The 24,561-nt window shown below is 44.2% G+C and overlaps 2 protein-coding genes across 13 annotated transcripts in view; one reads left to right on the top strand and one right to left on the bottom strand.

The window, feature by feature from the left end:
• The first annotated feature begins 949 nt into the window (after window positions 1-949).
• Window positions 950-20,603, top strand: LETM2 (leucine zipper and EF-hand containing transmembrane protein 2). Of its 4 annotated transcripts, none has more exons than XM_047717125.1 (11): window positions 950-1,484; window positions 2,766-2,846; window positions 4,142-4,592; window positions 5,436-5,579; window positions 9,594-9,731; window positions 10,381-10,581; window positions 11,654-11,773; window positions 15,745-15,858; window positions 17,789-17,881; window positions 18,445-18,546; window positions 19,271-20,603. In XM_047717125.1, exons 2-11 carry the CDS (start codon window positions 2,800-2,802, stop codon window positions 19,331-19,333), a joined length of 1,473 nt encoding a protein of 490 aa, XP_047573081.1. In that variant the 5' UTR covers window positions 950-1,484; window positions 2,766-2,799; the 3' UTR covers window positions 19,334-20,603. The 4 variants fall into 4 exon arrangements, with proteins under 4 accessions (XP_047573081.1, XP_047573082.1, XP_047573080.1 ...); XM_047717126.1 differs by having other exon boundaries at window positions 959-1,034; XM_047717124.1 differs by lacking the exon at window positions 950-1,484 and adding an exon at window positions 1,497-1,959.
• Window positions 20,604-23,434: 2,831 nt separating this feature from the next.
• The window catches only part of FGFR1 (fibroblast growth factor receptor 1), a 47,398-nt gene continuing 46,271 nt past the window's right edge, over window positions 23,435-24,561 (bottom strand). For all 9 annotated transcript variants that reach the window (XM_047717122.1, XM_047717121.1, XM_047717120.1 and 6 more), the window contains one exon: window positions 23,435-24,524. In XM_047717122.1, coding sequence (XP_047573078.1) covers window positions 24,348-24,524 — 177 coding nt within the window. In that variant the 3' untranslated portion in view covers window positions 23,435-24,347. The remainder of the gene's footprint in view (window positions 24,525-24,561) is intronic.

The following is a 24,561-nucleotide window of genomic DNA, read 5'->3' on the forward strand; positions in this document are numbered from 1 at the left end:
ACAACAACACAAAACCTTCAATTGAATACCCGCCATCTTTCATTCTTACAAATGTGCAGCCCAGATGAGTGAGTTCTGTGGTCAGCTCACATGTTAAGTACTCTCCCTGTGAAAACGATTCCTTGTTGTCTGGTAGTCACTAAACATTTTGTTTTCTTTCTAGAGCCAGATGAAACGGATGGGTAGAGATAACAGGAGAGCGAGAACATTTCTATATCTATCACTTTTCCAAGACGGCTCAGTTACCCAACCTAGGAACTGAAGTGCCCCCAACCTGCAGTACCTACGTCACTGCACAGTTAGAATATATATCTTAAATGTTATTTGAGATTTCTCCACAAACTACTGATCACAAACCATACCTGTTAAGCGAGCATTTATAAAGCAAATTACTTTAGTGGAATTCAGATTTCCATATGAGGATTTCACAGCATTCCTCTCTTAGGCCCCGGAGAAGGGAAAGCGATGTTTTCCTAACCATTCCCGCCCTTTCTGCCACTCCCTCTCCGCGGAACTCTCCGCGCCATCCCAACCCCGGCAGTTGTTGATTTGTAAGGGTTGGGGGTGGGGAGAGTACATCAAAGTGATGTAATTCGTGACTTTAAGATGGTTACCATGGCGACTATCAGGCATATTACGCTATCGGTAGGGTGAGAGGTTCTTTAGCCTTCAACGAGCATTTTCGGGGACATTAGCCCACATGCCAGAGAGTGGAGACAGGCGGAAAAGCGTCAGTCTTGCCCCCTGCCGCAAGACAGACTCTGCTTAAACTAAACCCAACAGGGAGGTCATTTTGCCGGTGGGAACTGGACCCTGGCTACCTTCAGGGCTACCGCACCGAAGGACGCCCTCCCGCCCCATAATCTGAGAGCTCATTGGTGGGTGGTGTCGTCACTCAGAGTGACGTAATGGGAGAGGAAAGAGGCGGAGCCATAGAGACTTCTGGGGCCCTTCTATCTGGGGACCTGGGCGAGGGGGGTTTGGGAAGGGACTGGAGGTCTGAGGCAGCCGTTCCGGGGAGCCCGCCCTAGGAGGTAGGGGTGGGCTGGCCAAGTCCTTAGGCTTTGGTGGACCTCGCCTGCCTTTTTTCCTCCGGAGCCCGCTCCCTCCGCATCCTGCTCTTCCCATCAGGGCCCAGGTTTCCCGACAGCTTCCAGTTCCCCACCGCACTCGCCTTAAGCCCATGACCTCGTGCCCCTGCCCGCCCCCCAGCTTTGGAGCTCAACCTCCATTTTCCCTCCTTCCGTGCTTCGCTTCTTCCTTTCTCTTCTGTACCCGGCGCCCGGCTTCTCCTTGTCCTCCTTCCATAAACCTGGATCGCCAACAAGGTTGTCCTCCCCGTGCCTGCACCATCCCCGCACCCAAAAACAAAGAACCGCCCCCCCACCCCCACCCCGCTGCCGCATACACAGTCCACCGACCCACTACGTGCACAAAAGCCGGCGGCGCGTTTTGCCCCTGTGTCGTCAATGGCCAGAAGCAAGGTAACCCGGGGAGCCTGGGGCCCCGCGTGTGGGCGTGGGCGGCGCGAAGGCGCAGGCCGGGCTCCCGGCTGTCCACGCCTAGGAAGTGGTTACCCACCGCTCAGGGCGGGAGTGCCCAGGGGCCAGAGAGCAGGTTAACTGCCTGATCTGGTGTGGCTTGCCTCCAGCCGGAGACCACCCTCCCTTAGCCTGGGTTTAGATGTTCCGAAGTATTCTTTGAACTCCCGTTCAAAATGTCAGCTCTGTGGTTGAGGTTTCCGTCCAGAAGAGGACCCTGGTCTGCGCCTTTTCCAACTGCAGGAAAGCAAAGTTGACGCTAAGAGATACTACCAAAAAACACCTTGCTGCCCTTGGCTGAAAAGGACTACAGGATGGAGAAAGGTTTTGATAAAGCTTGTTTAAAGATAGCTCAGTTTGGACTCTGGAGAATCATCAGTACAGGAAACCGATTTACCTCCACTTGAATTATTAGTAGGTACCAAGTATTATCTTCACTGCTACATAAATGTGGTTAGTGAATACTTTTTTTGTTTGTTTGTTTAGTAGGCTCTGTGCCCAGCATGGGGCTTGAACTCATGACCCTGAGATCAAGACTTGCATGCTCTACCACCTTAGCCAGCCAGGCACCCCTGCTTTTCATCTTTAAAGTTTGGGGCAACTTGGCCAAGTGTGGGAAAAAGCTAACTGAAACAAATTCAGGATATTTTATCCTACCTGTATTTTTAGGCTACAAATAAGTGTGTATTGCTTAACTTCTTAAATACCTGGCAACTGGGGCACCTGGGTGGCTCAGTGGGTTAAGCCTCTGCCATTGGCTAGGGTCATGGTCTCAGGGTCCTGGGATAGAGCCCCCCATCGGGCTCTTTGCTCAGCGGGGAGCCTACTTCCCTCTCTCTCTGCCTGCCTCTCTGCCTACCTGTGATCTCTGTCAAATAAATACATAAAATCTTAAAAAAATAAAATAAAATACCTGGCAACCATTCAAGTAAGTTACTAGGTGTTATTGACCAGAAATTAAAAAGTCTTTAAAGACCATATCACCATCATGAGCACCATGATGTTAGAGATCATTTCTATTTGTTGAGAACTCAAAAGTACAATTCTCAAATCCAAGCTGAGAAAACATTCAAGATTGTTGGAAATGATCTTGAGAGAGATTTTACACCTTGAACGGAATATGGAAATTTTCTACCTCTGCAGTAGTAAACCCTGAAATCCTGGTATCTTTATAACTGATGTGTTCTTAAAATACTGAATTGTTTACTTAATCCTTCTGTCTAGGTTCCTATGTTGGCTAGTTGAGACAAATATAAGTATGGCCTTCTACAATTATAAAACAGTCTTAGCTATTGCCCGGACAAGGTAAGCCATGGAATCCCCACTTACCCTGCAATATTTATATGAACTTTTTTCTAGACCAGAAAGATATATGTAAAAAGATAGGCTTGTTCCACAACAAATGAAAGTTTTGTTGGCTTTAACTCTACTGCTTTTTAGGAAGCTGACATTTTATTGTATTTAAACTTACCCCAGCTTTTCTATATGCCTTAGAACTCAGACTGAGTAATCTTTAGATGTATGGCACAGGTAAGAGAGAAGATCTAATGGTTTTAGAGTGACACCTCTGTAACTGATGAATGTTGCATGGGCCCTTAGATAGAAAAATGAGCAAAATGGCTGTCAAACAAGCCAGGCCTGGGCATATACCTGCGCTTGTAGGCCTGTTATCACTTATTTATTCTAAAGAATATTCACTGAGAACTTACTATGTGCCAGATACATTGTACATTTTCCCTTTTGGCCCTTCAAAAAGTGTTTTATCTTGGCATGCTTCAAAAACAGTCTGAAAGAATGGAAAAGCCATCTCTTTGCCAGAAGAAATGTCTTTGCCAGGAACTTTCTTTGCCTAGATGGGTCTTATTTTTATTTTCAAACAATCTGATGTGCTAATTTAACTGAAGATTGTGAGCTGTTGCAAAACTAGAATATAGAGATCCCCAGCTGGGGTGCCCAATTTTAGTTCTTATTCCTAACATTCTTAAGGAATTGTAGGTGAAGGGCATTTGGGACATAAATGCCTCTCATTTGAGGGAGTCCACGGGCACCACACAGACAAACCAGTATTATGTTTGGTTAATTTCCGCAGAGACTGTGAAGTGTTTTGTTCAAGCAATATTCCTATTGTCAGCAGAGTAACCAAAGATGCAAGTGTTCCACCTGTTTTATTATAGTAGATAAAGACGACACTTTCAAACACAACCTCTGGCGGAAGAATGTTTGCTGTTAGATTTTTAAATTAATAGTTGCAGAGTTTTGTGCTCATGTCAGCACTGCATATACTAAAATTAGAACAGTTCAGAGATTAGCATGGCCCCCGGCACAGGAACAATTCCAGAGTTTCTAACTTGTATCATAGCAATTATTTTTAGGAATTAACTTATTAATATTTCTCATAGAGTCTATCACTCAAACATAAAGTGACACTGTTCTTCAACTGGGGTAAAAAGTTATATTTCCTTCATTTGTGAATATCATCTGCTTTTAAAATATGGCTTAAAAGCCGCTGCTTTATTTTAACCATATAAATATTGATTTCTTTAGTTTGTAAGTTGATAACAGTATGTGCTCAACTCAGAGGATGTTGCTCTTTATTCCAGATTCCCTAGCTATTTTGTCCATCCTACCAGCTCTTATTCCCCATCATTTGCATTTCTTCACTTGCCAGATTCCCATTTAAATAGAACATACATCAAGAACTGTGTAAGCAAGAAGTACTCGTATCCTAATCAGTCAGGCAATAAAGTACTTCACCTACGAGCTAGAATAATACAGAAGCTGCACACATCAACTTGCTGGTTCCAAGAGGTCCCTGGTAAACCTCAACTGCTCCAAACCCCAAAAAAGCCTCAGGCGACAAGCCCTCAGCCCACAGAAGGAACTGGCACGAAGATTAAGGAGGAAAAGCGATCTTACAGACAAAGAATTATGGATGAACTTAAATATTATTACAATGGATTCTACTTGCTATGGATTGACACCAAAGTTGCTGCCAGAATGGTTTGGAGGCTGTTGCATGGACAGGTGCTGACCAGACGAGAGAGACGAAGGGTAGGCACGAATCATATTTGAGACAGAAAATGTAAAGTTAAATTGAATTATTCGGGAACCAAGTTTTTTTTTTTTTTTTTAAAGATTTTATTTATTTATTTGAGAGAGAGAATGAGAGAGCATGAGAAGGGGGGAGGGTCAGAGAGAGAAGCAGATTCCCCATGGAGTTGGGAGCCTGATACAGGACTTGATCCCGGGACTCTGGGATCATGACCTGAGCTGAAGGCAGCCGCTCAACCAACTGAGCCACTCAGGTGCCCTGGGAACCAAGTTTTAAACTCACTTGAGAATTCATCCCAAAAATCCCAAAGTAGGAATAGTAACTGATAGTGAGAACCACAGTTTCTTCCGGAGTTTCTTATTTGTCTGAAACGGACTTACTGTGCAACCTTAGGCAAGATTCTTGAGATTTGTGCATATTTGCCTACAAAGTGGTTATAATTGCGTTCTGATCTCCCCAAGGGGTTGAGAAGCTTCAGGTTTGATCTGTGCACCTGAAATAGAAAGTAGTGTTAATATATTAAGTATATGCTTTTGGGAAAAATCAGTTTTTGACAGATACTGAACTATTAAAGTACAGACTGCTAACATAGATGAACGCTAACAAGAGATGACGCCAGCAATGTTTTGATCATCATAGATTTCCTTGAAGGTGTCTCATAGATGTTACTTCAGAGCAATGGTAAAAAGGAAAACTCTACCTTTCCATTTTATGCACAGCTGCAGAAAATATGTCTAGGGTTTTTAACACTTCAAGGACCAAGGTAGGCTTTTTTGGTTTTGTGTATTTGTTTGGGGCATGTCCTAAAATAATGAATATTGTGTATGCATTTAATTCTTTAGCTTTTGAGGACTTGTGCTGATTTCTTCCGCCTGGTTCCATTTATGGTTTTCATAATTGTACCCTTCATGGAATTCTTATTACCAGCATTTCTGAAATTCTTCCCAGAGATGTTGCCATCAACTTTTGAAAGTGAATCCAAAAAGGTATGTAGGATTTTTTAACTTAAAAAAAAAAAATGGACTCTATTCTTTAGTTTTAAGTTTGTAGAAAAATTGAGTAGAAAGTACAGAGGGTCTTGGATACTCCCCCCATTTTCCCGGTTGTTAATATCTTGCATTTATGTGATCTGTTTGTTACAATTGAAGAACCAATATCTAGATAGTATTAATTAAATCTCCTACTTTACATTAGGCTTCACTCTTTGTGTTGTACTGTTGTATGGGTTTTGAAAAATGCATGATGTCATGGTATCTACCATCACCCACTGCCCTAAAAATGCCCTGTGCATCATCTGTTGTTCCTCCTACCTCCTCCAACCAATGGCAAGCACTCTCTCCATAGATTTGCCTTTTCCGGAATGTCATAGAATTGGAATCATACAGTGTATAGTATCATTTCTTTCTATCACTGCATAATATTTCACTGTATGGATGTGCCAGGGGGTGTTTCTCTGCTCACCCGTTGAAGGGTATTGTGTTTGATTCCAGTTTTTGGCAATTATGAATAAAGCTGCTATAAATATCTGTGTGCAGGGGTTTGTTTTTTTATGATCATAAGCTTTCAACTCATTTGGATTCCTAAATACACAGGAAAGCAATTACTGGATTGTATGGTAAGACTATGTTTAGTTTCATAAAAAAATAACTGTCTTCTGAAGTCCCTGTACCATTTTTCATTCCCACCAGCAGTGAGAGTTCCCATAGCTCTGTATCTTCATCAGCCTTCAGTGTTGTCAGTGCTTTGAATATCAGCCATTCTAATAGGTGTGAAGTGATTTCTCATTGTTATTTTAGTTTGCAGTTCTCTGATGACATGTGATACTGGGCATCTTTTCATATGCTTGTTTGCCACCTGTCTTCTTTGTATGTATGTTTGTATGTCTTCTTTGGGGATGTATCTGTCTTTTGCCCACTTTTTAATGGAGGTATTCGTTTTCTAATTGTTGTCTTTTAGGAGTTCTTAATACATTTGGATACAAGTCTTTTAACAGATATGTGTCTTGCAGACATTTTCTCCCAGCTTGTGGCTTGTCCCTTCTCTTAACTGTCTTTCACAGAGCTAATGTTTTTGATTTTGTAATTAAATACAAGTTATCAGTATTTTTTTTCCCCCAGATCATGCTTTTGGTGTTGTATCTAAAAACTCATTGCCAAATTCAAGGTCACTTAGGTTTTCTCCTACATTTTCTTTTTCTTTTTTTAATTTTAAGTAGGCTCCACACCCAATGTGTGGCTTGAACTCATGACCCTGAGATCGAGAGTCCCATGCTCTACTGACTGAGCCAGCCAGGCGTCCCTCCTACATTTTCTTCTAAAAGTTTTATAGTTCTGAGTTTTACATTTAAGTCTCAGATCCATTTTGAGTTAATTTTGGTAAGAGGTGGAACATCAGGACTAAGATTCATTTTTTTCTTATTTATGTGTGGATACCAAGTTTTTCTAGCATCATTTGTTGAAAAAAATGATCCCCTTTCCATTGAATTTAACTTGTTTTTCACCATTAAAAAAATAAAGGGAACAAAAATCAGCTGTTATTTCAGTGACTAGTTGAACAGTGGGCATGATTTAGCCAGATAGACCCTTTCTTTCTTGAGAGTAGTCCTAGAGGAGATGGGTCCTCGTTGGATGGTCACTGTGATGGTGACAGACTGGGAAAACTAGGGGGCCCCTTTGTTCTTTCCCTTCTGTGCCACTCTACTGGACCAAGGTCTGAAGGCACAACCACATGATGAGAGGATGAACAGGACAACTTTTAAATTGGATCAGGAAATGTTTTCTAGAAGAGGTAACTATGCAACCGAGACTAGAAGGATGGTAGAATTTTGCTGCAACATTTGAAAGGCTTTCTGGATAGAAAGAGTAGCACCTAAAATGGCTTACTTGTGTGAAAGAGTTGGACATAATCTGAGACACTGAATGCTGCTTTGTGGGTGGAGCAGGGAAGAGACAGAAGTGATGTGTTGGGGTCAGGTTGGAAAGCGTCTACCACTCTAAGAAATTTAGACTTTGCCTTTGACCATGGTGAATAATGGAAGGTAAATTTAAGGAGAGGGTGGGTAACACGGTTAGATCTGTATTTTAGAAAAAACGATTTTGCTGGCTAAAAGGATAGAAGAGGGCAGGGCCAGAGGAGTGATTTCCCGATTTCCGGCTGGCATGCTATTATAGTAGCGCAGGAGAGATTAAATTATGAAAGTGGCATTAAGAATAAAAACTTGAAGATACATTAGAGGTACATGTAAGGGGTAGAATCGAATTGGCATATTTGACTGGCAATGGTTTAGTTTACTTACATTTAAGATAATCAGGACCTAGAATTAATACCGTGGGATTCCAGGGAATGTGTTCATGAATTCAGGAAGGTGGGGGAGAAAGGAAGTGGTTTATCTAAAGATTCCTCATTCCTCAATGCTGCTCATTCCCCAGATACACATCCATACACACCATGGCTACAGTTTTAGAAGATACGTTCTCTCTCTTTTCTTTCCATGGACTAAAGCAAATGAGAAAATGAGAGAGAGAGGTGGTGTGGTGGGGGGAGGAAGTAAAGGGGTTGGGGGATGGGAAGAAGCAAGACTTTCTATTTATGTCAGATCAGAGAACCCATGCATTTCTCTTTCGTAGTACTTATTATACTTTAATTTGTAGAATTACTGGATGATCATTAGTCACTAATGTGTGTCTTTCCCATTAGACTAAAAGTCCCATGAGGGCAGGAATTCTTAGCTGTTTTTGCTCAATTTATCCCCAGTACCTAGTGCAAGGTAGATGCTCAATAAATAAATGAATAGATGAATGGATATGGATATAGGAAATGGATAACTAAATGGGTTCTAATGATGGTATTGCCACTGGCATTGTGTAATTTTTTTTGGTTGAGTTTTTTTTTACAGACAGAGATCACAAGTAGGCAGAGAGACAGGCAGAGAGAGAGAGAGGAGGAAGCAGGCTCCCCGCTGAGCAGAGAACCCAATTCAGGGCTCGATCCCAGGACCCTGGGATCATGACCTGAGCCAGAGGCAGAGGCTTTAACCCACTGAGCCACCCAGGCACCCCTTGGTTGAGTCTTTTAAGATTTTTCTAAAAATTCATGATTGCTATGATTGGCTAATCATTAGAATCTCTTGGGCAACTTAAAAAAGAAAACAAACACAGAAAATCTTATTCCTCTCCATCCCCGAGTCCTGACCATGGTTATTATTTTTTTTTAAAGATTTGTTCATCTATTTTAGAGAGAGAACGAGCGAGCACATGAGTGGGAGTGGCAGTGGGAAAGGGAAGAGAGAATCCCAAGCAGACTCTGCACTGAGCATGGAGCCTGACGCAGGGCTCAGTCTCATGACCATGAGATCATGACCCAAGCCAAGACCAAGAGTTGGATGCTTAACTGACTATGCAACCCAGATGCCTCTCACTATGGTTATTTCGACAATGCTACCACACTGCATTTCTGATAATAAATGAAGTTTTAGAAGTACGCATTAACATCATGTCTTAAGAGTATACATTTAGGGGCACCTGGCTGACTCAGTCAGTAGAGCATACAACTCCTGATCTCAGGGCTGTGAGTTCAAGCCCCACCTGTGGAGTAGAGATTGCTTTAAAAATAATAATAATAAAAGGAATGTACATTTAATTCTCTTTTGTGTAGTACATTGTTCATACCTGTTATAACACTTAAGTCAGTGTATTATAATTAATTGTATCTGTTTTGCACTGAAGTTATATGCTACTCTAGCATAGAGTTAATTTCCTATTATTAGTTAATTTCCCATCGTATTAGTAAGAGATAAACGGTAAGATTAAGGTGGCAAGTTGCAGATAGAGACTACTTTTTATTTGGTTCTCACAAAACCCATTTAACTAGGTTTGAAAATAGTATTAAGTTGCAAAATAGGGATGAACGATAACAAGGGTGACAATTCTTTTCCTCTCATTTTTATCTAAGAACTTGTAAACCTGAAGGATCGATTAACTTTCTCCTCTTCCGTTATTAAGGAGGAAAAACAGAAAAAGAAAATGGCTGCGAAGTTGGAACTAGCAAAATTTCTTCAAGAAACGATTACAGAAATGGCAAGGAGGAACAGGGCCAAGCTGGGAGACGACTCCATACAGTTCTCCTCCTATGTCAAACAGGTGTCAGTCTCTTGTGGTTACACTTCTAGGTACACACCTAGGTTGTGGAAGCAACGTCTAGGCTGGCGGTTATATGAAAGTTTCATGTCATTGTGGATCGTCCAAATTGTTCACAGTCTCTGATGGCAAATATATAAGTTATACACATACAATATTGCAAACATTTACAGTAGTGTGTACAAAAACCTACCTTAAAGCAGTCATTATTGGAAAGAACCGTAGATTTAGAGTCAAACTTCTGAACTACTCCTGATTGTTCAGCTGACTTAGGCTGACTTGGAGACTACCTTATGCCTCTTGGCCCCACAGGGCCCATTTCCAGATGTAAGACAGAGTCTATGAACATGCTTTGGTGTGTATTTCAAATAGTCTGCAGAGAAGGTTAAATTAAGAAATACATTTTATAATTGATATCTTTTTAAAAAAGATTTATTCACTTATTTTAGAGAGGGAGAGTGTATGTGAGTAGGGAGAGGGGGCAGAGGGAGAGAAATGATCTCAAGCAGACTCCCATATGAGCTCAGAGCCCAACCTGGTGCTCCATTCCATGGCCCACGAGATCATGACCTGAGCCTAAAGCTCAACCGACTGAACCACCCAGGAGCCCTACAAAATACATTTTAATGAACCTCTTTGTCCCGCTGCCTAGGTCCAGACAGGCCACAAGCCCAGCACAAAGGAGATAGTTCGATTTTCCAAGCTATTTGAAGATCAGCTAACCCTGGAGAGCCTAGATCGACCTCAGCTGGTTGCCCTCTGCAAGCTTCTAGAGTTGCAGGCCTTTGGAACCAACAATTTGCTCCGCTTTCAACTTCTGATGAAACTAAAGTCTATAAAAGCAGATGATGAAGTAAGAGCTGAACTGTAGCCGTCAGGGAATTAGCCCAGCTGGGAGATCCTTTAGGGTGACTTCGTGATAAAGAGCTGTATCTTCTCTTAGATCTGCCACTGGACGGGTTCTGGCAAACCACTGAGCAGTTTAAACAATCATTACCATGACAATCTGAACCCAGATTACTCATTTTAGGAGTTGTTTGTCATACTCTGACGCACTTTTCTGGAGAATGCCCTCATAAGCAGTGATTTAGTAATCTACATCAGTTAGGACCCGCTAGAAGGAACAGCAGCCCAGGAGGCTCCTGAGTCTTCCATTGCTAAGGACAGGGCTCTGCCCTCACACCTCAGCTCCCCTTCCTCAGAGCTGGTGCCGACATAAATATTCTGCTGGGTGTGTTAGTTTGATAAGAAGGATTGGCAAGACGTAATGCAGGGAGGGAGAGCCCAGCTTAGACATCTGACGGGGAAAGGCATCGTTAACTACTAATTAGACTCTTAAAAAATGGAAAGAATGTTTCTTGAATCAGAATCAGCTGCTTTCAAGCATTCTGCCTGAGGGAGCAAGATTCCCAGAACTGAGAAAGCATGATCCCGGTGGCCTCATTTAGATTTCAGCTGTTGCTTTCAGAATTTTGGAATAAACAATACTGGTCCCAGGAGCACCCTAGTTTTGGGTCACACCAAGCAGAAACCGTATTATGTATCAAGCGAGTTTTGTGGACCAGAGTTAGGGCCGTTCCCGGATGGAGGTAGGAGGATGGTAAGGGAAAGGGCGACACTGGGACATCCAGCAAATGGTACACTGAGAGCTTTTCAAGTGGAATATTTTCTAATGAATCCTAAAGCTGCCATGAAGGGGAAACACGCATCGAGAGGGGAGAGGATTACTTTGGTGACAAAGTGTTGGAGAGGAGTTATGGGACTATTTCTGATAGTGTTAATACCAGTTGGCAGAATTCCCTTCATTTTCAGCTGCTGCACCTTTAGCCAGCGAGAGGACAGGTGTTGCCCCTGATTTGTTGGAATTTGGGATTCGGTAAAACCGGAACCAAAAGGGCCAATACCATTCTTTATGTTACTTTCAGGTAATTGCCAAAGAAGGGGTGAGCGCTTTGAGCGTGTCAGAACTGCAAGCAGCCTGCAGGGCCCGGGGGATGAGATCCCTGGGTCTCACTGAGGAACAGCTGAGACAGCAGCTCACAGAGGCAAGTCACAGCTCTCCGGGGCCCTTTCCACTAGAACTCTGTCCCCTGCGCTTTGTAGACCTCACTCTGATTTCTATTTTTCAGGCGAGCCGTCCCACCTAATTTGCCTTCTTTAATTGAGCAGTGGGACGCTGAAGAAGCTAGATTTATTTTTGATGGAGACAGGGTACTCTATCAGTTTTCTTTCTTTTTTTAAGTTTCACTTAATTGACATACACTGCAATATTGGTTTCTGGAGTAGAATTCAGTGATTCACCATTCACATACAATACCCAGCGCTTGGCACAAGTGCCATCCTCATGCCCATCACCCATTGAGCCCATCCCCCGTCCCCCCTCCATCAACCCTCGGTTTGTTCTCTATCCTTAAGAGTCTCCTCTGGTTTGTTTTCCTCTCTCCTTCCCCCCTCCCCCATACGTTCATCTGTTTTCTTTGTTAAATTGCACATATGAGTGAGATCATAAGGTATTTGTCTTTCTTTGACTTATTTCACTTAGCTTAATACACTCTAGCTCCATCCGTGTCCTTGCAAATGGCAAGACTGCATTCCTTTTGATAGCTGAGTAGTATTCTATTCCTTCTTTATCTAATCATCAGTCGATGGACACTGGGCTCCTCCCATAACTTGGCTATTGTTGATAACGCCGCTGTAAACATCAGGGTGACATACGCCTTTGGATCTGTTGCCGCATAAACAACTATCACAAATTTAGTGGCTGAAAACAGCACCCCATTTATTAGCTTACAAGTTCTTTTTTTTTTTTTAAGATTTTATTTATTTATTTATTTATTTGACAGACAGAGACACAGCAAGAGAGGGAGCGCAAGCAGGGAGGGTGGGAGAGGGAGAAGCAGGCCTCCTGCTGAGCAGGGAGCCTGTTGCAGGGCTTGATCCCAGGACCCCAGGATCATGACCTGAGCTGAGGGCAACCGATTAACGACTGAGTCACCCAGGCACTCCAGCTTACAAGTTCTGTCAGAAGTGCAGGCTGTGTTTTTTCTGGAGGCTCTGAGGGAAGATTCACTTCCAGGCTCATTCAGTGTGTTGGCTGAATTTAGACTTTTGCAGCTGGAGGACTGAGGTCCCATTTCCTCACTGGCTGTCAGCCCCAGGCTCCTCAGCCCTGCAGGCCCCCTGCATTCCTTACCTCTAGGTCCAGTCCCTCTGCAAAGCCAGGAAAGGAGAGCTTCTCACACTCTAGCCCCCCATAGGCCTCACATCTCAGACTTCCCCTTTTTGAACTTTAGCTCCAGATTTAAAGGCCTCACATGATTAGGTGAGACCTCCTCAAATAACTTCCTGCTTTCAGTTCTGCTGACTTGGGGTCCTAATTATTTCTGCAAAATCCCTCACAGCAGCACCTAGATTCATGTTTGAATAACTGGGAGAAGGTGTGGGTACACTAGGGACTAGGAATCTTGGGGCCACCTTAGAATTTTACATACTCAGGGTATTTTAAGGGCCTGGGCAAAATTCTTGAATTCAAGGCCTGTTGTTTGTGAATCCATCTGGAGGTCTAAGCCTTGCCTGAGGGCTTTACCTGGGACTACTTTCCAGTTAGTACCCCAAGCCAATATAAAGTGTTAGCTTTGGCAACAGATGTTTAATATTTTCCCACTGACAACATATTTTAACTAAGAGCATCAGCGTTTTTTTGTTTTATGATTTATTTATTTTAGAGTGAGAACACCTGCACACATGAGTTGGGGGAGGGACAGAGGGAGAGAATCTTAAGCATGCTTGAGTCCCCGCTGACCACGGAGCTAGATGTGGGGCTAAGGTGGGGCTTGATCCCATGACCCATGAGATCATGACCTGAGCCAAAACCGAGTCGGATGCTTGACTGACTGAGCATAGGCATCCCAGAGCATCAGTGTTTTCAATCAAAGCAGTAACTCCTATTAATATTCTCATTCTTGGGGCCCCTGGGTGGCTCGGTTAGTTAAGCATCTGCTTTTGGCTTAGGTCATGATCCCAGGGTCCTGGAATGGAGCCCCATATGGGGGGGGAGCCTGCTTCTCCCTCTCCAGCTCCTCCCTTGCTTGTGTTCCCTCTCTCACTATCTCTCTCTGTCATAAATAAATAAAATCTTTTTTAAGAAAATAAAAATAAATTTTAAAAATGAAATTCTCATTCTTGTAACTGTAAGAAATGCTATAAAGCATACACAAATTATTTTGGAATAGGAGCCACTGTTGTGACTTTGAAACCACGTCAGGTAGCTATTTCCTTTTACATGTTGGACCTGCTCTGGCTGGAAGATGAACATATTGTAGGGAAAGTTTCTTAAAATCACTTATTTCTTTTTTTTTAATAATTTTAAAAGATTTTATTTATTTATTTGACAGAGAGAGAGATCACAAGTAGTCAGAGAGGCAGGCAGAGAGAGAGGGGGAAGCAGGCTCCCCTCTGAGCAGAGAGCTGGATACAGGGCTCGGTCCCAGGACCCTGAGGCCGTGACCTGAGCCAATGGCAGAGGCTCAACCCACTGAGCCACCCAGGTGCCCTAAAATCATTTATTTCTTGAACATAGAGTATTAAATGGATTCATACTGTCAAATAGCTTTCTTGAAAGAGTGTACATTTTTCCCACAAAGGAGTGAGGATACCGATCCAACAACATGTGATAGTCAACACTACGTATTACTCAGAAATTCCTGTGTTAGGATACAGGCAGGCATTTCACAGAAGGGAAACTCTTAAGATGATAATCATATGAAACATCTTAACTTTGTGAGAAGATAAAACAGATATCACATTCACCTGTTAAGTTGGCATAGATCAGTTTGATAACACACCATGTTGTTGAGGGGTTAGGGAGAGGGGCACTCATGCATTGCTACTGAAAACCTCCACGGAATCTTTCAAAATTTAAAAATGCATTCACTGGGCACCTGGGTGGCTCAGTGGGTTAAAGCCTCTGCCTTTGACTCAGGTCATGATCCCAGGGTCCTGGGATCGAGCCCTGCATCAGGCTCTCTGCTCAGCAGAGAGCCTGCTTCCTCCTCTCTCTCTGCCTGCTTCTCTGTGATTTCCGTCTGTCAAATAAATAAATAAAATCTTAAGAAAATAAATAAAAATGCATTCACTTTGACCTAGAAATTTCACTTGTGTAGTATGACATATCTATAAAATTATCCACTGCAACACCATATATAATAGCAAAAGACTGGAAATAGGCTAGAGTTCATAAATAGGAGAATAATCAAATTATGGCCTTTCCATGCAACAATGGGATCCTTTACGGATGGTTAAAAAGGAGGCAGCTCCACAACCACGGATATGAATCAATCTCCAAGATATTTCAGTGAAAAAAGCAAAGGACAGAACAGTGTGTATATATCACCTTTTTTGTGGAGATGAAAAATATACAAATGTGTGTTTGTTTATCCACAGGATACTTTGGAAGACTATGTAAGGACCTGGTGACAGTGGTTGTTTCTAGGGAGGGAAACAGGGTGGTTAAAGGATAGGAGTAGAAGGCAGGTTTATTGTTATTGATCATATTTTATTTACTTTCTGAGTTTTGTCTCATACATGTATTATTTACCTATGTATATATGTATATATTATGTGTCTATTTTTTTTTTAAAGGTTGGCTGTTTGGTACTTGAAAATTACATCTCATTCTCCTTTTAATGTCTTTGGTTATGAGTGAGGCTTATTTATTCTTTCCCCTCACCTGCTCTGTGTCTAAGAGAAGATCCTCGGCTCCTTCGATCCGCAGTGGATTTGAGAGGTGACTGGAACGCTCCCTCTCCAAGAGGCTCCCACTGTCACGAAGGGGGTTACAGACTCCAGCCACTGGTGCCAAAGCCAGGAGGCTAGTGTCTCACCCTTGTCCTGCCGCTGCTCCCCAGCATGTGCCTGGGGAAGCTGATGAAACTAGGGAAGCAGTCGGTGATGGTGGGTCACGCCCAGTTTGAACATGCTGGAATTCTGTCCTGTGTTATTCTCCTCCCATCTCCAGTGGCAGGACCTCCACCTGAAGGAGAACGTCCCTCCTTCTCTGTTGCTTCTGTCACGAACCTTCTACCTGATCGATGTGAAGCCAAAGCCAATCGAGATACCACTAAGTGGGGAGGTGAGTACCCGGGATCTGGATTTCCATAACTGGGGCCTCTCCACAAATGTCTTATTTCCTCTTGCAGTTAGGGTGGGTATTTCTTTTTGAGTATCTTTTGGCACTTGGTCCAGTGGACTTTAAAATATTTTTAAAAATTCCTTAAAAAAATTAAAATTGCTAAAGCTAACTCTAGCTATAGGGCTCTTTGTCCCAGCTCAATTTAGGAATCCAGTTTATTCCTTCTCCTGAACCATCTGGAGTCTTCGTTAGCGGCCTCTTGCTCTTCTGAGACTGAATGGTTCCTCGTCTTTCATGTCCATTTCATTTGTTGAGATTCCTATTAATTTTGAAGTGGTGAAAGGCCAGTCGAGAATGTAAACTTTTTGTCTTCCTTCCACTCATTTTCTTAGTCGTTTTGTGTTGCCTTTAATTCAGTAGCTCCCCGCCACCCCCTCTCTACCCTCAGTGTTTTACCGTAAAACTCAGGATTGGCCCAATCACTAGAGCATCTTGCTCTGGTCAGAAGGGGCCTCTCACTTCTCTGCTTTGTGGCTCCATATCTAAGTCAAAATCTGCACAAGTGAGAAAGAGAGACCATTGTGGAAGATGCTGCATGTGTGGTGTAGTGGATGAATCCAATTTCTCTGGAGTGGGGACCCATCCGTTTTAATTTAGTTATGCTAGTGACTCCTTAGACAAGCCAAAGGAAATGATATGAAGTCCAGCATGAAGAATATACTTCGGGGAACACCCTCTTGCTTTGCCTTTCCATGTTTCCAGAGACTAATCAGATTTGGGCTTTGTCCAGGAAGGATTCTAGGGAGAGTGGAAGCAATTCCGGAACCCATACCATCTTTTAAAAGGCAGCCTACATGTTTCTTACTCTATGTTTGGTCTTTAAGACTGACCAAATTTGTCATTCTTAGACTGCTCTCAGGTGCAAGGAAATCTTCAGATAGTACAATATCTCAGAGCTTAATCTATGTTCTCAGAATTTTTCTAGTGGGGCATAAACACTTTAGCCAGATGTCGCTTTCTGGAATGTTTGAGAAAGACCTAGAAATTAAGGACAAAATGACAAGCTCCTAGGCATTTTATTCATTGCTTTTTTCTTTTTTTAATCCATGCTTTTAAACTTCTGTTTTCCATATATACAGAATGAGAATAAGTAGCATGCTAGGTTCTATACAGAATTTAGGGACATCAAGTTAAATATACTATAATTTAGGATATATGTAGCTCTTTTCCCTCCCAAGTACACAAAACAATTACTTATTCCAAAGAGCAGTGACATATTTACTTTTCAAATATAATTGTAATTCTCGAAGATAGGTTAGCTAGCTGTTCTCAAAATACCACGTCTTCCATTTTCCTCATGCTGCAGGAGCTTCTGTTAAGCAGCACCTACCATTTTAATAAATCAGACAAACTTACCATTATTAGACACCAAAAATGATAAAGGTATCAATTTTGACTAAGTTGTATCAGTACTATTAGAAGCTGATGAGTAACTGAGAAAAGGCAACTTTTTTTTTGCCAGAATGAAAACCGGACCAGAATTGGCAAATCAGTAGCTTAATGACCGCAGACTTTTTTTTCTTTTCTTTTTTTTTTTTTTTAAGTAATCTCTACACCCAACATGGGGCTAACTCAAAACCCTGAGACCAAGAGTTGCATGCTTCACTGACAGAGCCAGCCAAGCACCCTGACTGAGGAGTTTTAATTCTAGAATCTCATTCGAGGGCCACTTTGCATGTACGCCACTCAGTGCTACTAAGTTGCTGCTTCAGGGGCCTGCTTCCTACATTCTCCTAAAGGGCAGAGTTGGAAGAAGTTAGGGATTCAGTGAGTAGAAAGCAAGTTGCGCTAGAAAGCATTAACTACTGCAAAAGTTGAGTTGCAGGAATAGCAGAAAGCTGATGTTCATATAAAATACTTCTCTTCCTAGTCTTCCAAAACAGATATTCCCGTGGAATCACCTACTTCTCCTGGATCTAAGGAGATGCTGGTGGATTTAGCACCTCCACTGAAGGGAACTAAGGTTAGACTATTACTTTTCATTTGATTAATTAGGTTTCCACATGAAAATAAGTTAATTTATCCTTTTTTATTATTTTTTTAAGATTTTATTTATTTATTTGACAGACCAGGGGGAGGGGAGCAGGCTCCTTGCTGAGCGGAGAGCCTGATGTAGGACTCAATCCCAGGACCCTGGGATTGTGACCTGAGCTGAAGGTAGAGGCTTTAACCCACTGAGCCACCCAGGCACCCCAATTTATCCATTTTTAACTCTTAATGAAACTAAATTTCAATACCATGGTGTTCTTTAATCAGGACTATTATTGTACTATTAGTACTATTGTGGTCTATTAGTACTATTATACTATTAGTACTATTAATAGTACAATAATAGTACTATTAGTACTATTGTACTATTAGGTCAACATTTGGCTCTATGTAATTAGGTTCCAGATTTAGCCTTTTGAATCCTGTCGTGGAAGAGGTGGTAGTTACACGTTCCTGGGGGTCACAGCAGTGTGACTATAGATCTAAGACCCATTCTGTTTTAAATCAGTAACCCAACTCTCAGTTCTGCTGTTGAAGGATGAAGAATTTATGCAGCCGCCGCTGGTTCCGTCATCCCCCATAACGCCATCGACACCTATCCCGTTACCTAAGGGACCCATCGCTTCTGCTAAAGAAGCTGTGAGTATCTGAAAAAAGAACACCTTTGGTCTAGTTATTTTTAAGGGCAGTGAGGATCTAGAATTGTTACTATTGCAAAACACCACATGCTTCTTCCTGTCATCCAAACAGGAAGTTGTAGGCTGAACTCTCATCGTGGCATAACCACTACATTTTTAAAATTCAGTTATCCAAAAGCCCCCCCCAAAAAACCCCCCAAAAACCCCAGCTTATCAACCAATACAGTCATGGATGAGGCCTCAACACGTGAAGTCTAGAAGCTTATTTTCTTTTGTGCCAGATGGAAATAGTTCCCATATGTTGTGTATTTCGCACAGGCTTCAAATGTCAGGAAATACTAGCAGGAAAGCAATTTAAATCTTAGGAGAAATGTATGTAAATAAGAAATTACTTATTTATCCACTTTTCCCCTTTGGGTGAAAGAATCTGGGACAAGGGCAAAAGCCTGACATAAGGAAGTGGCAGGGGTGTCCTGGGAGAGTTTGACTGGCTCTACTGGCCCCCAAGGGCCAAAGAAGAGAGCCAGCCAACACAGAGACACCCAGGGCTGGACACACAGGGTCCTTGCTTGCAAGTCTTTTTAAATTTTATTATTAAGGTAAGTTGCATACTTGGAGTTGACTTTGTGCTCTGTCATTTGACTAAGAAAACAGAAAAGGGGCTCTTGAGGAACTTCCACATCTCGCTGTGAGCAGTGCCTAAAGTCCTTATGTTTTATACCTAGACACTCCAGGCCGAATCACAAAAGACAACGCAGAACAGCAAGGCGAGTTCTAAAGGTGCATAAGGACCACGGGAGATGAAGCTCACTGTCGTCAGCTTCCTGCCCACAGCGGTGGCATCCACGCAGGACCACCCAGCTGAGACAGATGCTCTGTGTCTGGTTTAAACAGAGATCAGCCGCGTCGTCCTTGGGGCAGTCCTTTGAGGCCTTGTAACCTTTCCAGATGATGTCAGCAGTGAGACCAAGTTCAGACCATTTAGAAATGTAATCTCAAAGCCACCTTCCTCTGTACCATGACATCATCCCACTAAACTGTGTGAAGCCCCCTCCCCGTGGTATTTTTGAACAGCTTCACATTCGTGTGCATGTCCTTTAAGGGAGGACATTTTTTTGCATAATGGAATCAGCTTGGCACCTTAGATTCCAGTAAGAACTTGGAAACTCCAAAACCACCGGGAGACCACCTAACTTTTTCAGGGATCCATCAGTAAGAATAGTGCCCTGGAAACAAAGTACCTTAATGGGATGGAATGGGCATATTCCCCAGTAAGGCCTTTCCGGATATGAAGAAGAAAAAGCTTTCTGGAGAAGAAAACAGGAGTTCAACAGACTGGCGATCCACAAGGCCTGGCTGCTGCTTGGCTGCTCAGAGGCTCCCCCTCTGGGGCCCCCGGAGCCTGCAGGAATCTGGGAGGCTGCCATTATTCCAGCACACGTGGCTTTCATTAGCCACCATTTTGCCAGGAAACATAATTACGGGTTTAAGATGTAACCATTTGTCTGTGCTGGGTGTATGCTTTTCTGGTGTGTGTGTCTTTCACAGACAAGACAATTTGTTAGTCATCGGGGTGGTTAAGAGTCTGACATAATTCCTGTGCTACCCAGTAACGAGTATTATGTTCAGATACTTATGTTCGGGGTTTTTGGGATGGTCAGTTCTGATAAAACTTAATACCTTGCGGTGCAGCTGACCCAGAGCTTTCTTCCCTTGGGGAGTGCTTAGAAAGAAGAGGTGTTTCGGTTTGTGGGTGACGAGATTGGTTTTCTTCGCTCTCGGTGAAATTGAAAGCAGTTAGATGGGAGTCATTGAAACCTAGTGCAACTCCAGTCTTCCTGTCTGGGATCACCTAAGTGAGGACTGTCATCAGTGCTTCCCAGCAAGATCTGTACTTTACGATGCTTTCTAAGCCTCCTCTCCACCAGAGGGAAAGCCCCACCCTGGCCTGCTAACGCACTCCAGTTCCTCAAGAATGATGAATCCCTACTACGCAGCATTCGGTGGGTCTCCTCATTGGCCTAGCGAGGTGATTCACAATAAATTCTCTCATTTTTAAAACCATGGGTGTTTATTTTAATTAGCTCACATTTCAAGTGTTGAATTTGGGCAAGGGATTAGTTACTTAACTTGTTCAATCCTGTTTTAGCTGAATGATTTATAAGGACTGCTAGGCTGTTCCACAGTTCTTTCTGGCTTTTCCTACAAGGCAGAGTGGGAATGGTTACGGCAAGGGGCCCCTGGTCAGTTCTGGCTCCAGCTGGCTGGCCTTCACCTTTTTTTCTACATATAGGCATCTGAGACACTGAACATACTCCTCTTCCCATTCTTTGGATCATAGGTCAGAGAAGTCAGGATGTTTCTTTGGTCTCATCACCTAGAGCCCTTGGCTGTTGGGCTCTATGGGATTTTTACATCTAGCCCCTGCTGAAACCGAGCTAGCAGTGTTCTGGTAAATAGTTACCAACCAACTCTGGTTGGGGCACAGCCCTGGCTTATAGCATTTGCCTTCAGGCTGCCAACGAGAGGTCACTGAGGGAGTCAGGAAGAGGGGTGCCCCATTAGCACCAGCACGGTCATTAAATGGGTCCCTTCTCTGCTCCAACACAAACATCTGGGAGGCAGTGTCCTTTATGTGGCCCTGAAAGCTTTTAGGTGCCAACCTGGAGGGACCTTGCCCCAGACTGAATCTTCCTCAACAGCTGGGTTCTTGCTGACCTTCCATCCCCTTGGCTCTCCTCACCTGAGAGAGTGGGGTGGGAGGATATACCAGCGTGCTACAAAGCTTTCTCCTTCCCTGAAGATGCCTAGGCTTTGCTGTGCCATCTGCGAATCATCCCACTGGGTGGGACTGCAGGCAGTTTTTAAAGGCCAGACCTCAGTGGTGCTGTCCGATTTGGCCGGCATCCCATTCAGAAGGCATTCTGCCCCAACACGGAGGTGTTGGTGGCACCTGACATTTACGGACCCACACCTGTGCCACATGTAATTCTGTCCTTCAGTTGTTACGGCACCAGTCACACTGGTGACATCAAATACACTGTCATGCTGTCAAACCTAGGCTGAAGATTTCCCAGTCACTACCAGTTAGCTCCCCAGAGGTCAGGTCAGACCTAGGGAACTTGGAAGCTGAGGGGCGCAGCCCCCTACGTTGACTGAGATCTTGGCCTGCTGGCTCCTCCCAGTGGAGACTGCAGGGCATGGCGGCTTCACCGTCACGGAAACAGATTTCTTGCTTCATCTGAAGGTCAATCTTCCTCACTTGAGGATCAATATAGTACATTAGTGGTGCCTAGGGACTGACGCTCTCCAGTCTATGGCAATTAGAAAAGGTGGAAAGGCAGTATTGATTAATGGCATGACGATCCCAGACCCTAATCTTTGAACCCTGTGGAAACCAGACAGATTCAGTGCCTCCGACAGCACGACGTCTTCATTAGATAGACTGGACTCCTTTCCTCAGGAGACCCCATCTGGTTATCTAAGTAAAATGGCCATTTCATTTTCTCTCAGGTCGATTTTACTATCTTTTATTTTAGACAGCCAGCTCCGTCTGGGGGAATTTGTGGGTGATTGGAGTGGTAACAGCAAGGACACTATGGCCTTAGTAACAGCGCCTTATGTTCTCCGGCACCTTCCCTAAGGCAAGGAAATCCTCCATCCACTCACACAACACTGCTTCAACGGAGGGCTGAGGTGAGATGATCGTCAGTATTTTAGAAGGAAAGACACCACTCTAAGGTCTCCAAGCAAATGATTTTAAGAGCAGAAATTCATTTCCTGGCTCTGTTCACCAAATGACGCCTTCTTTAAACACAAACACAAACCGTAATATGTTGACAAGACGCGTATTTACAGAGAGACAACGAGGGTAAGAGAGAACTTTACAACAGTGGCCAACACCACAGCTGCCCCCCAAAGAGCTAGTTCAGAAAGCAAACTTAAAGCAGCAATCCCGTTTGCCCTGCAGAAATGAAAGCGAATTGAACTTTCTTCTGTATTTCATGGTAACTGCACAGAGAGTAAGCCTGGGGGGTGGGGGGGTGGGGGCGGAGTGCCTGCAGGTTCAGGGCTGAGGTTGTGAGGAGCAGGGACCCACATGCTGAGTGCAGCGATCACCAGCAGGTGGCAGAGAAAGAAAATTTCCAAGCAGCCAAACGCCAAACATTCAGAGAATTTTTCCCCTTTCCTGGGGGATGGGGTGGAGTTTATACAGGAAGAAACTTATAGGAAGCCAAAATCTGCAATAGTTTCAACACACAAGTCTGGTCACAGACACAGGAAGAATGGGGGGGGGGGGCGCAGGTGAGAGAAGCATGGCCAGAGGAAGCTGGGAGACATGAAGCAAGGGGTCCGAATGTCAAACTGATCTTAGGTGACAAGTTTTCCTTCACACAGAAGTACAGACAAAACCACACCCACATAAAGGGGGAGACGCATATCTGGGTTTGAGTTTCTGCCTCCCAAGCAGGCCCTTGGTCCTGTAATCCGTAGCTTTCCTTTTAAATCCCTCTAGCTCCACCCCTTGGCTATTCCCAGGTAGGCCCCCAGCTCCCCTTCTGACCCTCCAACCCCACCCAACCCCACCAGTTTCCTCTAAGGAAACAATCTGTGGTTGAGGGCGGCGGTAGGGCCTTGGCTCGGGGCCCAGCGCCTCGGGTGCACTGAGGTTCCTGCCCACTACACAGACGTCGTCTTCTCTTCCTGCCTTTCCGAAAAGCATCAGAGAGGTAGGAGGTTTGTCCCGGAGGTCTTGGTGCAGGACCTAAGGGGAAGCGGTGAGGAGGCACTGCAGGGAGCTTGGGCGCCCTTGGCACAGACACAGCCCCAGGGCCCGGGAGGCTCGCTCCTTTTCAGCGGACATCCTCTCCCTTGTCACACAGCCCATATAAAAATGAAGCAGCAGCAATTTTTATTGAGGGACCTAAACTGAAAATAGGTTTAGAACATAATTTAAAAAAATAAAACAGCAAAAGTAGCAAAAAATATATGACCTTTTTAAAAACATTTTCCTTTTTTTTTTTTTTCTTTTTCGTTTTTTAATATATAGCAACTGATGCCTCCCAGCCACCAGGAGCATCTTACCCGATGGGTAAATCTCTGGTAACGACCCTTTTAAAAAGACATGTAAATATATACTCAGATTTATACACTTTGTGTTTTCTTCATAGCTATATACAAAGCCCCCAGCGTGGGGCTGGGCCCCAGGGCCACGACACTGCTCCCAGCCTTCGCCTCCCCATCCTCTGGTACCAGGTATTTGGTCAGCAAAGCAAACTAGTATTAGAATTAATAAGCCCCTGGCACCATCTCTCTGGAGCAGAGGCCGCCTTCAGCCGAAGCCTGGAGCGCTTGACCTCCCCTCGCTACCACTGTAGCCCTGAGGACAAGGCCCCCACCACCAGAACTCAGGCTTACGGGTCACGGAAGCAGACAAAACCAACACAGGAAAGCTCGGTCCGCTCTCGCTGGCACGCCTGCTTACCTCCCACTCCCCAGCCTCCAGGCACTGCGCCAAGGTGGCGGGGAGGGGTCTTGGTCCAACATGTGGGAGGGCATGAACTCGCCGGGAACAAGGCCCTGCCGCTCTCCACCTCTCTCTCACAAGCAGGTTGTGAAGAGGAGGTGGAGGAGGAGGAAGAAAGGCGAACTCCGGGGAGGGGTGAAGGCCTCAGGTAGGCAGCTGGCTCCTGCCAGCAGGAAAGGGGCAAAGGGGAAGGCAGTGAGACCCGCAGGGAGGGGTTAGGGGGTGAGGATTACAGCGGCCCGATGGAATCTGGGCAGGGGGGATGGGGGTGCTAGTCAGCGTCGTTTGAGTCCACCATTGGCAAGCTGGGCTGGGTGTCGGGGCAGACAGGGTTCCTCCGGCAACGGCTCATGAGAGAAGACAGAATCCTCCCCCGAGGAGCAGGTAGAGCTTCGGGTGTCGGGAAAGCTCGGAGAGTACTGGTCCAGGGGCACAGACAGGTCCAGGTACTCCTGTGCACGGAGAAATAGAAGATCTGGCACTCTCCTC

This window comes from Lutra lutra, chromosome 2, assembly GCF_902655055.1.
Source record: "Lutra lutra chromosome 2, mLutLut1.2, whole genome shotgun sequence".
In the NCBI taxonomy this organism is placed as follows: domain Eukaryota; kingdom Metazoa; phylum Chordata; class Mammalia; order Carnivora; family Mustelidae; genus Lutra; species Lutra lutra.

Bases quoted from the DNA above. Each gene is read 5' to 3' on its own strand.
- LETM2 (XM_047717125.1), top strand. From the start codon at position 2,800: ATGGCCTTCTACAATTATAAAACAGTCTTAGCTATTGCCCGGACAAG. The intron at 2,847-4,141 runs GTAAGCCATGGA...TCTTTATTCCAG, and splicing joins TTAGCTATTGCCCGGACAAG to ATTCCCTAGCTATTTTGTCC. The intron at 17,882-18,444 runs GTTAGACTATTA...CTGCTGTTGAAG, and splicing joins CTCCACTGAAGGGAACTAAG to GATGAAGAATTTATGCAGCC.